Source organism: Lolium rigidum, chromosome 3 (assembly GCF_022539505.1).
Source record: "Lolium rigidum isolate FL_2022 chromosome 3, APGP_CSIRO_Lrig_0.1, whole genome shotgun sequence".
NCBI classification, from domain to species: domain Eukaryota; kingdom Viridiplantae; phylum Streptophyta; class Magnoliopsida; order Poales; family Poaceae; genus Lolium; species Lolium rigidum.
Genome location: NC_061510.1, coordinates 16,946,203 through 16,961,264, shown reverse-complemented (window position 1 = coordinate 16,961,264; position 15,062 = coordinate 16,946,203). Strand labels below are relative to the sequence as shown.

Here is a 15,062-nt window from a genome sequence, read left to right as displayed (position 1 = left end):
CATCAGTTTATCGAGAAGCCACATTCTATGCCTCCGGGCAACGAGTGATCAGTGGCTCCTCAGTCATTTGGATGGATGGATACCCACACAGTTGGATCTACATTGAACAGAAAATATATAAGTAAGAGCATCTTAGTTCAGCCAGGGAAAGGAGTGTGGTTTCCTCAACCGCACACAACCATGCTGACTCCTATCATGGACATTGCATTTCTTCACGACAAGCTATATGGATCACGTTGTCCGAGGATCTCATCTCGCTTTGTCTCGCCGTTCATAGCCGTGGTGCGCCCACCGTTAGCAGTATGGGGTGTGTCATCAATCACCTTGGTGACGTCTCGAGCGGTGCCGATGTGCCCAGTGATGAGCACAATGATGCAAATTGCAATGACGAGAACAAGAATGTTGACTACGAGGATAGCAAAGAGGATGAGACCGATGATGAATACCAGTCTGCATGTGACGAAAGTGGCTACGATACCGCATGCGACGATATGGACATGGATACTAATGAGGACACGGCAGACAATCACGACGACATGAGTGAGAGCAAAACGGATAATAACGAGGCACCTCACAAAGAGGAGGAAGACCACCATGCTGTAGAAGAATTCAAAATCGATAACGACGGCCTGAGCTTTAATCGTGATGATAAAGAACCCTACATAGATCTCATTTTCACGCCCTTCGGTACCTTAGATTCGCGTGGGAAGATGCTTATGGTGAGGCGCCAATTGCAACGCCCGCTTGATGTTACCTATTTCACTTGTCGGGTGGAGGTTTTTGAGGCAGACATGAGCACAAGAGCGTGGGTGCCCAAGTCGGTTGGGCTAGACAGCCATGCTCTATTCATAAGCAAACGCTTCAGCAAATCTGTTTCAGCGGGTGGAGAAGTAGATGAGGATGCTATTTATTTTATCGACACGGGTGAAGTATTTAACATGAGCCCCAAAACTATGTCCCCACCGCATACTTCGGGGACCCCTTTTGTAAGCAAGTATAAGGTGTCATGTTTGTTTATTCCCGGTTATATTTAGATTCCCGTCTACTATGGGTTATTTGTTTCCCAGACATTCTATCAGTATAGAATTATACATGAGAATTGTCTTGATCTTTTCTGTATTTTATACTATATATGAAGTGTGCCTGCACCAACAAGTCGCTAGGCGCGTAAAGTTTGTATACGTAAAGCTATGTATGTGCTACTCCGTGATGTGACGGTAACATAGCTACTCTATTCGTTCATACTTACCTACCTTTTTGATTTAGTTAAATTCATAATTGGTAAACTTTGATCAGATATTTAATAAAAATATCAACATGTACAGTATACAATTTATTGGATTGGAATTGTAATAAAGTATTTTTCGAATTATATGCATTTAATATTATGATTGTTGATATTATTCTTATTCTTGGTTAAACTTTACAAATTTTGACTTTGACTAAACCCAGAACACGATGTAATTGTAATTGGAAGTAGTAGTTATAATAATCCTCTCTTGTCTTAATTAATAACATATAATATCATCAAAATGTTTAGTTGTAGTTGTATGTTACTACCCATGTTACCCACTATGGTTAGCCTTAGAAACAAGGAGAAACAATTAATTAGAGAGAAGTACGAGAAGGAATACAAACTCGATGATATGTCTAAAAAAAATGTTGATATACACATTTGTTGCATCAAGCGGGATTGCAAAGACGTTAGGGCTCCTTTGATTCATAAGATAAGGAAAATCATAGAAATAAGAAAATCATAGGATTGGGATGTCATATGAAAAGATGAAGTGTGTTTGATTTTAGCAAGGAAATTTTCAATGAGGTATGACCTCATTTTTTAAATAAGATTTACACTATAAGATTCTTATAGATCGACTTAGTTTCTATATGATATGTTCCTATTAATCAAATAACTTGTGTAGAATTTTTTTCATAGGATCTAAATACCAATTTCCTTATAAATCATATGTATCATAGGATCATGTATTTTGTAGCCTAGACTAATGCAACAATCCATGAAAACTTAGTCAAATTTCTAAGCACAGTCGCAAGTCAGGGCTCATGAATGGAAGATAAAGGTTTTTGATTATTCTGGTCAAGGAATAGATGCAAAGTGTCTGTTAAATTAGTCAAAAGGCATGCGTGACAAATATGTGAAGCTAGGGGCTCATGGATGAAGAGGTTTTGTTTGTTCTAGACAAGGAATAGATACGTGTTCGAGACAGAAAAAAAAAAAGAGAGAGAGAGAGAGAGATTGGGATGCCCCGACGAAGGCAATTTTTCTCGTGATGGCAGTTATTTGGTGACGACACACGACAGTTAAGCCAAACCGTACGAGTACGTGGCTTTCCTCTTCTATAAAACTCTTGAATCTTAACTCTTAAGGCTGTGCATATGCCTCTGGTTCCTGTTGATTAGTGAGGAGCTAATTACACCTCTAGTCCAACAACTTGTGCATCATGTGATAGTTTAGTCCTACATCTTGCAAAGTGTGAAACTGCAGTCCTAGAACTTGTATCATATGTGAAGTTTTGGTCCTCAATCAATCAAAAACTGACACATGGCGTTGTAGTTTTTGCACAAAAACCCCTAATATTTTTATCTCCTAAATCTGATCTTGGTACCGCCTCCTTACATGTGGGTCCCATCTGTCAGCGACTAACGAAGCAAATAAAATAGTTTCTGAGGAGGAGAATTCGACCTCACGACCGGAGGGTCAAAGCAAAGTGCTTTAGCCACTAGACCAGCCAACACTATTCGTAGAATATCAGCACGTCTTTCTATTTCACCGGGAATACTAGAAAGAAAAATGAGGATTAACACATAAAATTTTGTTTACCAGATGAGGAAGTCACGAATAAGTTAGTACTGACGCTTAACTACACAACTCATTATGTTTTACTTGAGGAAGTAGTTTTCTTATACACGCTTCGTTTGTTAAATTTTATAAAATTATTATAGCAAGAGTTTTAAATACGAATCATATTCCAGGTTCGAAACATCAAGCACAAGATCTTTAACGTATATAGGAACTAGAGCATATGAGGTTTAGTATACACATTCAAGTATATCTTTAGCATTCTTAAATTAATATCCATTATGCACAACAGTATATTGTTATCTTTTTCGTAAAGAAACATTTTTTTTACATCAGCACCGCCTCCAGTTAACAAACATGCAACACTTCTAATGGGCAACCTTTATACAAACTAATAAGTAATATGAAACAGTAGAAGAATACAACCTTTAGAAAACTATTATTTACTACATGTATATATTAGAACTCAATTTCTCTGTATTAACAGTTAAGGAGAAAACACTCTATTATATAAAATAGTATATATGTTGAATTGTATTTGCAATCTACTGCATATTTCTCTAATGAAATATATACCAATTTCACAAAGTTTACATGTTCATGTTTCTCCTGTATTTTACTTACTACACGAGTTGCAGTAAAAATGGAATACACAATTAAAAACACCGATAATATATTTAGACAATATATCAAAGATGGTGATGATTTCTCGATTAATTTAGAAATAAGTTATACTAGTTAGTTATCGATGTTTCTAGTAAAGTTCACAAGTGACATATTCTCATGTATTTTACGTACAAATATAATTGTTTTCCAAAAATGGTCTTTAGTGTCGACTTAAAAATAATTATTTCTTAGTCATCCCAGGAACAAGATAACTTGTAAAACAAATACTCCGAGGCCAGGGAAAATATATCTATTTATGAAATGTAGGATTGCAATAACAAATATGAGGTGTACAAATACGGGGATTGCAATATCCCAGGAACAAGTGCACTATGAAGTTTTAAAAAACGTGTTCTAGATCTAGCTAAATGGGGTGTACATTACTTAATTTTTAAGTACAACTCCCAGTCCAGGGAAAAAAATACTCTCATGCTAGGTAAAATATATGTGTTTACGGCTCTTGCAGTAAAAATTCGTGCTCTATGAAGTTTCAGAAAACAAATGCTTCACCGTGGAAATTGTATACAGTAAACTAGTTTAGAACAAACGGACATGCATTTGTATTTCACTCCCGACCCAATAATCGTTTACTGGAATAGTTTTTTTTCTATTTTCTTAAATTGGCTAGCATAGATGCATAAAAGCTCTCAAGAAAAATAACAGCATGCATCCATCTTATACATACAATCAGAGAGAAAATGACAACATGCATCCATCACTCTTCCTAAATTACATAATGTACAATTTTCCCAAAAAACGTGTGTCTTGCTAAAGAAAAAATTTAGTTGTTTCATGTCTAATCAAGGGTGGTGAAAATTCACCTAAACAAAAAGGTGGTGGAAATTTCGTGTAATCTATCTATAAGGAAGGGACTAAAAGGTTGGATCCGATTGGTGCAGCATCTATTACTTTGTATAATTTTATGTCGTCCATAATCAGAACGTAAAAGTATTTGTGGTCCAGTGGCCACCGAGAAATTGAGCTAGCAGCAGGTCGTGAGTTCGATCCTCAACGGGGAGTTTTATTTATTTCGTACCCTGACAGATGGGTCCCGCATGTAAGATGGCATCAAAGGTCACACAGGCAAATTAAACATATTAGGGGTTTTTGTGCAAAAACTACAACGCCACATGTCTATTTTTGATTGATTGAGGACCAAAACTTCACATCTGATACAAGTTCTAGGACTGCAGTTTCACACTTTGCAAGATGTAGGACTAAACTATCACATGGTGCACAAGTTGTTGGACTAGTAGTGTAATTAGCTCATTAGTGAGCCTGCAAAGCTAGCCAACGTACGTTGACATGCGGAAGCTGCTGGTCCTGCCAGTAGCCTGAGGAATACGCTTTGGAGATTAGATTCCCCGTGGCACCGCTGGCCGGGCCGGTCATGGCTGGGCTGCCACGGCGAAAGCGACCGGCCGGACGGCCAGAATCTGTCGCCCGTGCTCTCATGACTTTTTTTTTTTGCCGTGGAGATGTGACTTTCTCCCGATCTTTTGTCATTGTGTACGGTGGGATCTAGCTATAAATCTCATCTAGATTTTCTAGGTTTTAACCTGTGATCTCGTAGGCGATGGGCATTTCTGGCTCCGAGCGTCTCTGCACGTCTACCTGGCCTTGGTAGGACGGTGAAGTGAGGCGTTTGTGTAGCTGTCGGTTCTGGGCTGGGGGAAACCCTAGTCCTTGGTGGCAAAGTTTCCGAAAGAGAGAGCTCATCGAACACGAAGCCTCCGATTGATCTACAAGCGTTGATGAAGATGCTGGTATTAAAGGATGAAGAGCTTGACGATGTGAGGAATTGGGGGGGAGGTTGAATCTTGTAAGCGACCATTGGGTGAGGCACCGATCAATGTCAAGAACACGAGCAATACTGAACATGGGACTAGAGCGTTCCATTAGAAAATGGAAAGAGTGGGACAAACCAGGAGAATGCAGGTAACCTGGTTGTGGTGCTCCTAGAGAACTGGAAGGGTATGTTGCCCCCATCGCTGGTGAAGCCACCGGTCAGAAGAAAACCGAGGAAGGAAGATTCAAGCAATTTATGGGAGGGCTCCACCCCAGAGCGCCTCCAGGGAGCAATGAGTTGCATATGTATGAGCTGTCACAGACTCGGCGGTGATGCGACAGTACGAGAGCTTCGTGATCTCGTGACGCGTTTCAATACCGTGCTTTGTGTAGTAGAAACACAATTGCAGAAGTCACGAGTCAAAGGTTTAGCTAGAACCTTAGGTTTTGACCATGGTATTGTTGTAAGTAGTACGGGGCATAATGGTACACTCCCTATGTTCTGGAACGATGAAATAAACTTGGAGATTTTACCGAGAGGGACTCCGAACCCTGGAGATTGACGTGAGTTAATGGTGCAACTTAGACTTTAGAGAGGTTTGAGACCGAGGATATGGCCAAATATATCAGATCGTCAAGCTCGTTGTCGTGGATGTGCATAGGATATTTTAACGAGGTCCTTGCCATATCTTCTTGTGGTTGCTTTCCATTGGGTACCCTGCGGCATCTCACGGGTATGACATGTGATCATTGCCATATCTTCTTACGGCAGACCGAAAATGGTAACCGGCTCATGGTCTAGAGGGGACAAATGAAGAGGTGAGCGGGCGACTGGCTCGAACTGTGTCATAATGGGGAGGGGGGTAGGGCTCCAACCACGCCATTAACTGTCGTTTGTCCACAACCATCAATTGCTGCCACGTTAGCCTGACGACAGGACCCACATGCCAGTTTTGTTAATAAATAAGTCTTGGGGAGTTGATGTTTTTTATTTATTACGTGCTCTTGCTGGATCGGTGGTTTTTTGAAACCCTAACATAAATTGGTGGTTTTTTTTACCCCTCTAAATTAGGGTGGTATTTTTTTCAATTTTCTCGCCCACGCCAGGCGGATGCCTGGTTAGATTCAAGGCACGCATTTGACCTCCATCCGGCTAGTTTGAGTATGTCAATGCATGGGCGTACATACCAGTCAAGAATAGATTACACTAAAATTATACTCAAACTATATTCAATGCCCAAGCAGCAGTCTCAGGGTGTCAGTCGGGCTACCTGTTCAACGGCTCGTCATTGAGTATTAGAGTTGAGCTAGTATGTTGGTTGAATGATACACAGAGGAGCCAGCCAGGGGCGATATGGAACAAAATCATTTCCAAGACATCAGAGATGCAAGTTGTTAGCAGGGTCGACGACGGTTGGGCACCGCTGTAACTCCGGCCGCCGACGCCGACGCCGACGCCGACGCCGCGCCGTCCGTTTGATTACATTGCATTCAGCCATCACGTATACAGGCTGTTCAGCGAGTGAGTAGCTAGCTAGTGGTTGCAACCAAGAGCTGAAATAACTATATTTTTTGAAAAAAAAACAGCTGTTGCTGTCCGTGTACGTATCTAATATCTATACTTTCATTCAAGCTACGATTTGTGGAAAGTCTTGCCGTTGTTAAACCAGCGGCAAGAGATTGAAAGAGGCAAGACAAGTCAGACGATCGAGAAGGCGGGCAGCAGAATGATCAGCGCCGACAATGTCAAACACACGCTACCTGGCCCCTGTACGTCCGTTTCATTTCATTTCATTTACCGCCGCCTCTTGCCCTGTTTGACCATCGGAACGCCGTCGCGCGCCAACTCTTCCGTCCTCTTAAAAAGGCCCAGCCCCACGTCCCGCCATTGCAGACTCGACTCACACTCGCAACACGATCGTACAGGAACGTACACTCCACGCTCAGCTCGGCGTCATGAGCGCCGTGGGCGTCGTCCTCGCCTACGCCGCGCTCGCCGTCGCGGTGGTCCGGCTGGTGCTCTCGTACCGATCGGCCATCTACGCGCTGCACCGGCTCTGGCGGTGGGGCGACGAGTGGGCGCAGGCGTACCAGTACCACGAGGTGCCGCGCCGCGTCTCCATCGACGGCGGCGCCGAGAGGGACAACCCACTGTTCGCCAAGGCCGCGGCGTACGTCTCCTCGCTGCCGTCGCTCGAGGACGCCGACGCCGCCTCCGTGCTCTCCTCCTCCGCGTCGCCCAGCAAGAAGACCAACGGTGGCTTCTCGCTCCACCTCGGCCCTGGCCACACCGCTCGGGACGCCTTCCAGGGCGCGCGCCTCGCCTGGACCTACCGCCCTGCCCGCGACGAGCACGACGAAGCCCTCGTGCTGCGCGTGCGCCGGCACGACAGGACCCGTGTGCTGCGGCCGTACCTGCAGCACGTGGAGTCCGTGGCCAACGAGATGGAGCAGCGTCGGCGCGAGCTGCGGCTGTTCGCGAACGCCGGCGGCGTGGACGCGCGCACGGGCGCGCCGCGGTGGGCTTCGGCGCCGTTCACGCACCCGGCCACGCTCGACACGGTGGCCATGGACCCGGACCTCAAGGCCCGCGTCCGCGCCGACCTCGAGGCCTTCGCCAAGGGCCGCGCCTACTACCACCGCCTCGGCCGCGTCTGGCGCCGGAGCTACCTGCTCCACGGCCCGCCCGGCACCGGCAAGTCCACCTTCGCGGCGGCCATGGCGCGCTTCCTCGGCTACGACGTGTACGACGTCGACCTGTCCCGCGCGGGGGACCTCCGCGCGCTGCTTATGAGCACCACCCCGCGCTCGCTCATCCTCGTCGAGGACCTCGACCGGCACCTGCTGCACAAGGGCGATGGCGACGCGGAGGCGAGGGTTCTGAGCTTCATGGACGGCGTCGCCTCCTGCTGCGGTGAGGAGCGCGTGATGGTGTTCACGATGCGCGGCGGGAAGGAGCACGAGGGCGTGCCCGCGGCGGTGCTGCGGCCGGGGAGGCTGGACGTGCACATCCGCTTCACGCTCTGCGACTTCGAGGCCTTCAAGGCGCTGGCCAGCAGCTACCTGGGGCTCAAGGACCACAAGCTGTACCCGCAGGTGGAGGAGGGCTTCCACGCCGCCGGCGACCGCCGCTTCAGCCCCGCCGAGCTGGGCGAGATCATGCTCGCCAACCGCGGCTCCCCGAGCCGCGCGCTCCGCACCGTCATCACCAAGCTCCAGCGCGCGTCCGTGTCGGGCGTGCCGCCGCGGCTGCCGCACAGGCGGATGACCAGCTGGTCCGGGGCCGCGCAGTTGGATGCTCCTGCCAGGACGGAGGTGGCGGAGGAGGAGACGGGCGGTGGGCTGTTCGGGAAGGACGCGCCCATGAGGGAGTTCAAGAAGCTGTATGGGCTGATCAAGGTCAAGAGCCGGAGGGAGGGCGCCGGCGTCGTGCCCTTGGATGACGACGCGCCAACGCCAACGGCGTTGAACGTGCGCGGATCGGGCAGCAACCACGACAAGGAACGCTGATTTTGGTTAGGCGGTTCTAGGCAAGAACACAACACTAGTACACGTCCAGCAGGAGCACATTTTTGTCAGTCTTTTTTCACACGACACGCCAGTAGAGTAGTATACTGTAGTAATGACACGTCGATGTACATGAAGAGGCAAGTCATACCTCATCAGGCTTGTGGTTTGAATTTGATTAGACAAATTTACAATGTGTGGAAGAAAGAGGACAATCTTAGGAGAAAACAGAGGAAAATCTTGAAATTAAGTTGCTTGTGTGTTAGGCCATTTACTTCTAGCCGGACCTAGTTGATCCCTCAAATTTAACTCATTAAGCAAAGTGACCTTATATGAAAGTCTCTCTTCATCATCTTCTTCCTTCTTCTTTTTTCTCTTCTTCTTCCTTCGGACGCATGATGCCTCACACTCCGTCATTGTCTTTTAGGTTTCAAATGGCACCCGCCTTTGTACACCCGCACCACATCGAACGTACATGCGCCGCAGAGGTCGGTGATCTCTAATTCTCAGGGTAGGCGCACAACCTGAGGTAGTTTCGCCGATGGTGTTATTGACAAGTCACTAGAAATGTGATGCAGCTTCTCTGGAGACGCACAAGCCGTAGGCGCGAGGTCGGCAACTCGCACTACCGTGAGATGGCCTAGAATCTCACGAATGGAGGCCTGAAGGCTGTAAAAGCCTGGGTAGCGCTGCCACCACCCCTAGCAGCGCCACCACCACTCTTTCCCTCCCCGAGCATCCACATGCATCCATCCAAAGCCCTACCTTATGGTCTTGACCTAAAATACATATATAAAGGTCTCCAGACGCATCTTTAAAAGGAGGCGGAGTGTAACAGAGAAACATCGAAATAGAGTCAGAACCATCGAAGATTGGATGGGGAACCTCTGCCGGAGCCGCCGTCGGTGGGATATCAACGCTCTCCAAATCTACATCAACACCACCATAATGAAGATGGAGTAGTCCAACTCTGGATTATGGGTTCGTGGAAGTAGCTTGATCTATCTCTCCTTGTTCTATCATTAGTACCATATGAGTTGTCCAACATGATTATGGTCATCGATGTAATTTCCTTGTGGCGGGTGTCTATTCTATGAGTTGATATTTGAGATTAGAATTCTCTTATGCCTGAGATGTATGAGTAGATGCATATTACGTACCCATTTCTTTAGTACTTGTTTTGATCCAATTTGTATGAGAGAATATGTGTGGGGGAACGTGTGTATTGGGTGGAGTAACATGGTGGTGGTGATTGAATAGCGATACAAAATTCATGATCTACTATGGTTTTTACCTTTCTATTGTTACCTTACTAGGGATTAAGTGAATGCATGTACTATAGTTTCATCTAGTGACAATCTAGGTGTTCTTGTTTGTTCAAGGTGGCATATTTGACATTGAAACACCATGTCATAGTACTTAAGGTTATACTTTGTTTATTCTTAATTCTAGATTATATGGAGTTTTCCCTTTCTGGATGAATATAAAAGAGTTGTGTTGCATCATCTCTATGTTAGGACGTGATGCCCATATGAATGCTTATTACACATATAGAAGTTCCATCAATATTACGTCGCTTGTGAATTATTTTATGTCCATTGCACCTTTATGAGAGGTAGATAAGTGAAACCATGAACCTGGTCCACTTTTTATCATAAGAAACACCTTTAGATTGCTTTTATCATCCTTCACATTTTTAGTAATTATTACATTTGAAAACACAAAAATACGTTACTATTAGCAAATCCAACCAAAAACCCCAAAACACCTTTAATATTTTTTTTTTAATTTATGACCTAGTTATTGATTGTTTTTAATTTATTTGTTTACAAGTTTGTTTCAGCTTACTTACACGAAACCTTGTGCTTAAGAACCACATAGCAGAGTTGGAGACACAAGGCATTATATTTTGTTTTGTGGGTTGTTTGAGAGAAAAAGGAGAGAAGTTCGTTGTCAATTCCCCGAGCGTTCGATATAAACCCTCGAGTCACCCTTATGGGGAAATACACTAGCTTGCTACAACACTCTACACTTGGAGTCCCATCGAGTTGGTACACACAGAGTTGTTGCCATCACTTATGCTAGCTCGTGGAAATAGTAGTAGATCTTCTTCCAGAATGTGCCACCTTTTTGTTGGGAACCACAAATTCGATATTGTCCAATCTCCATCCACGCCTCGTAAAGGCACACGTCCTCGATCTCAGTGTAGCCTCCGCTCCTTTTGGACCATTATGTGGCTTGGGGAGCGAGAAATGGCTCGTCCTCAAACAATGGCTCATCCTTAATGTTGATCGGGGCCGTTTGGGTGTCGGCATGGGTGGCACGTTGGGTCTCGGTCCTAGCCCCTTCGTTCATCATGGCCTCGTATCCATCGAAAAATGCATGGTACATGTGCCATTTGGTTACACGGGAGCTATGGACACAATGATAATTGCAGAAGAGAAGAACATACCAGGTCAGATGGCGAAACGGGCAACGTTGGCATTTTGTCGAGCAAGTTGCGAGGGACGGAGAGGGTGTCTGGCAATAAGCGTTTCTCGGCCTTTCTTTGCATGCTCGCGGACGACCCCCTCATCGGGATGTTGAGATCGATGTTTGGATTGGCCGATGTCTAAGACTCGTCGATCTCCGACAACTTGTCCCTGCACAACTGGGATGCCTCTGGCGCGTGGCCTGACGGATGCGTGGGCTTGTCCGCAGTGGATCCACAGCTCGTTGCTAGAGCGTTGGCCAGCACCTGGCCGCTGGTAAGAGGCGCCACTTGCGCGGCCATGGCCTCGGCGTTGGCATGGGCCTGCACTTGGGCAACATAACAAAATTGCTTCCGCTCTTTTTTGGACGACCTCCACCGCAACAAGCTTGGCCTTCACGTTGTCCCTATGTCTAGCTCGCTTCCTTGATTCCACCGCCCACTCCTCAGCCGTGAGCTCCTTCTTTAGCTTGACAAACCAGGAGCGACGGTGTTGGCCACAGAATCCATGGCCACAGTTGTTGGATCTGTGGCGGCGATAGGCGTGGTGTCGCAGTACAGTCTCAGGTAAAGCAGAGGGCAGTGTGGTCTCCATGGGCGTAGCTAGGTTACGTGTGCGGGTGGCAGCTGGAAGGTGAGTGGAGAGGGATAAGTCTGGTAGCGGGCCCGAGATGGACAAGTACTCGCGCCAAGCGGAAGTGCGGAATGTCGCGACCGCAAACCTACCCGGATTTTAGGCTGGGATTTCTTCCATAACAGATGCGTCCGTGGAGCAGGATCCGTCTACGTTTAGCCGTCAGGCTTCATTTTTAGACCTCACGGACATCAACAGATACAATGTGTCTGTTTGCGGTGGCCCGTTGGAGGTGGCGCTAGAGGACACGCGGACACCGACGGATGCAATAAACTTCTCTCTAAAACTACTCACAATGGGATATCATAGCTAGTATCATATACTACATGCATGCAAAAAAAGGTAATATGTCACATTAAATAATGATAAAAGAGATCACAGTGTTTCTATCATAGGTAGGTACCATATCATAATATCATAGCACATAGACCTAAAAAATTAGTATACCAAACAAATCTGGTACACATTTTTATTGAGATTCTACAAATCAGTACTTCACTTATTTGAGGACGGAGGGAGTACATCTAGCTCTAAACTTTGTTCACAAATGAGTGTACTCCTATTTTTTCAATGTATTTCAATTGCTTCTCTCTCATCGCACGAAAATCAAACCCAATAATATTGACCATATGTCCTCCTTGTTTTCTACATGCACTTAGCTCATTGGGGTAAAATAATTAAAGATGAGAGATGCATCTTCCCAATGCATTATTTACTTCACTTCATAATTTGTCTTGAAAAACCTTCGTGTACACTTATTTATGGACGGGGGAGTATGCATTATGGAGATAGTATCATATAATATGCATAAATATGAAGTACTAGCATATACTAATACTTACCATTGTGACTCGTCTAAATATTCAAGTATCGGCTAGGTGCCTTTGAATCCGCTATTGTCAGCTGCGTGGTTCTCCCGAAAGTGAAGCGTATGTACATGTACCACTTACAACGTCCAACGCCCGACTCCCACGCGCGAGCGCGACGCGGTCCCGTCTGGCCGTCTCCCGACACATACTCCTACGCGCAGAGCAACGCTCAATCAAAGCCAACAGATGGCAGCTGCGTCCGCGGGCGAGCAAATTATTGGCTCGTCAGAAACGGTCGTCTCCAGCTCGCCCATTGAACAGCGACGGTAAACTCCTCCGTGTCCAGCGCGCCGCGCGCGGCGTGGCACATGCACATCCAAATTAACCTCGCCATAAACCCCTTGCCGGCTGGCTGGTTGGTCCCTCGCCCGCCTCGGCACGCCGGCCGGCCGCCTCCCGCCCGGCAGCGCCGTGAATTCCGCCCTGAATGCGCCAACCGGATCTCTGCTCCGGCGCCCGCGGCCATGAATTCGGTCGGACGTACATTTCTTTGTCCTGTTGGCGTGTTGCTGGGACGAACCCACAGCACAGCTCCGGTGACCGGTACCTGGTGGCAGTGTACATAGCATCCGCATACCTGGCACGGACGACGGCGGTCTGGTGGTGCCGGTGCCGGTAGGCGTCAACCGCAACCGCAACCGCAGCGCAACTTGGGGGGTGTTTGGTGTGGCTTTTTTTGGCTTTGAGCAATAGCCACCAGCACCTAAATAGGTGCTTTTTTGGCTTTGGATTTTAGAAGCCAAAAACAAAGATCCTATTCTTTTGGCTTCCAAAATCCAAAGCCAAAAAAGCACCTATTTAGGTGCTTTTGGTGGCTTTTGCCAAAGCCAAAAGCCAAAAAAAGCCACACCAAACACCCCCTTGGTCCCCTGACCGATTTGGTTATTCTGATGCTCGTGTATTTTTTTTGTTGTATTTTTCTTTTCCGAATAGGACACTGGCTTTAAAAGAAACATAGAACAGTACAAAACAGTCTAAGAAAAACGAAAATTACAATGAGACTTTTTTAGAAGCCCTTTATCTTCAACATGTAGACCGTGTCGACAGCGCGCCGCCGCTGCCGCTCCTCCCTGAGTCGGCCTGACGTTGTTGGTTGCGGACGGGAAGTTGTCGAAGGGTCGAAAAGACCACATCCGTCCCAGAAACGAAGAAGTAGGATGAACTGCCGATGAAGCTCTCTGATGATCCGAAGATCCCCACAGCCAGACGAAATCCTCAAAGACCACACCACACCCACAAGCTTCTCGACGTCGCCGTCAAGATGGGGTTGAAGCCGGCGAAACATTATTGCGCAAGACGCCGCCACCACCACCTGAGCGCCGCCCCTACAAACAGCAACCCTAAAGAAGGGGAACGAAACCCCAAAACTGAAAACCGGAGTCCTCCTGCTGACGAGACCCGTGATCCACCGCACCTCCATGGCCCGAAAGCCACAGAGGCGGCCAGATCGGAGGCGGCCGCCCATGGGAGGCAGAGGAACCATAATCTTCTTTGGAGCTAAGGGGTAAGGACGTTTTTTTTTTTTGGTTATTTTGATGCTCGTGTATCCAGGCCGGCATGCAGTACTGCTTCCTCTATTTTCTTCTTTTTATGGGGCAAAAGGTTTGCTCCAATTCATTAACTAAGTATACTGTAGAAATTTTCCAAACATAAAAGATAGTTATTGCTGCATGTGATTACTTTTTCGTGTATTTCACCCAAATATTTTGCACCCGCTAAAACCCACGACCGGGCCTTCCTCTTAGCTTTATCCAGAATCACTTGTAGAGGGGTATGGCTATTGCAGAAATCCTTGCGTTGGGCTCGTTTCATATCTTCCACGTGGCTACCAATGTAACCGAAGATAGAGCTTTTAAATTCGGTGTAGAGCAACCCACCGTCATATTCCACCAAGTTTGAGACTGAGAGTCCCGTACGTTGTCTAGGATGAATAGTGGGGATACCAATCCACTCTTTAATGGCGCCCCAAATACAGAATGGTGAAACAACAATTGATGAAGAGATGATAAACGATCCTCGTGGTTTGTTTGTAAAGTGGGTACCGATCACAATTTGGCCATTCCAAAAGCGGTCATTTCTCTTATTTTACAAGTATATGCTCCGGCTCTGTTGGAGATTTCACGCCGTCGATAGAAAATATGAGTTCCAGTGGCCCGTCTTCGTGTCTCCGCAATCATGTCGAATGCCTAATTTTTCTATACCAAATAATGCTCTAGTTGAACAAATGAAAAAAAAGGACATGCACAAATTTGCCGTAAACAACAACAATGTAAACTAAAATAAGAAAATTACACATCATGAGCTTGCAAG

The 15,062-nt window shown here is 46.4% G+C and overlaps 1 protein-coding gene across 1 annotated transcript; it reads left to right on the top strand.

The window, feature by feature from the left end:
• Positions 1-302: 302 nt before the first annotated feature.
• On the top strand, positions 303-9,029 carry LOC124694419 (AAA-ATPase At2g46620-like). The gene is made up of 2 exons (XM_047227404.1): positions 303-719; positions 7,199-9,029. The coding sequence occupies exons 1-2, from the start codon at positions 303-305 to the stop codon at positions 8,780-8,782; spliced, it is 2,001 nt and encodes a 666-aa protein (XP_047083360.1). The 3' UTR covers positions 8,783-9,029.
• The last annotated feature ends 6,033 nt before the right edge of the window (positions 9,030-15,062 follow it).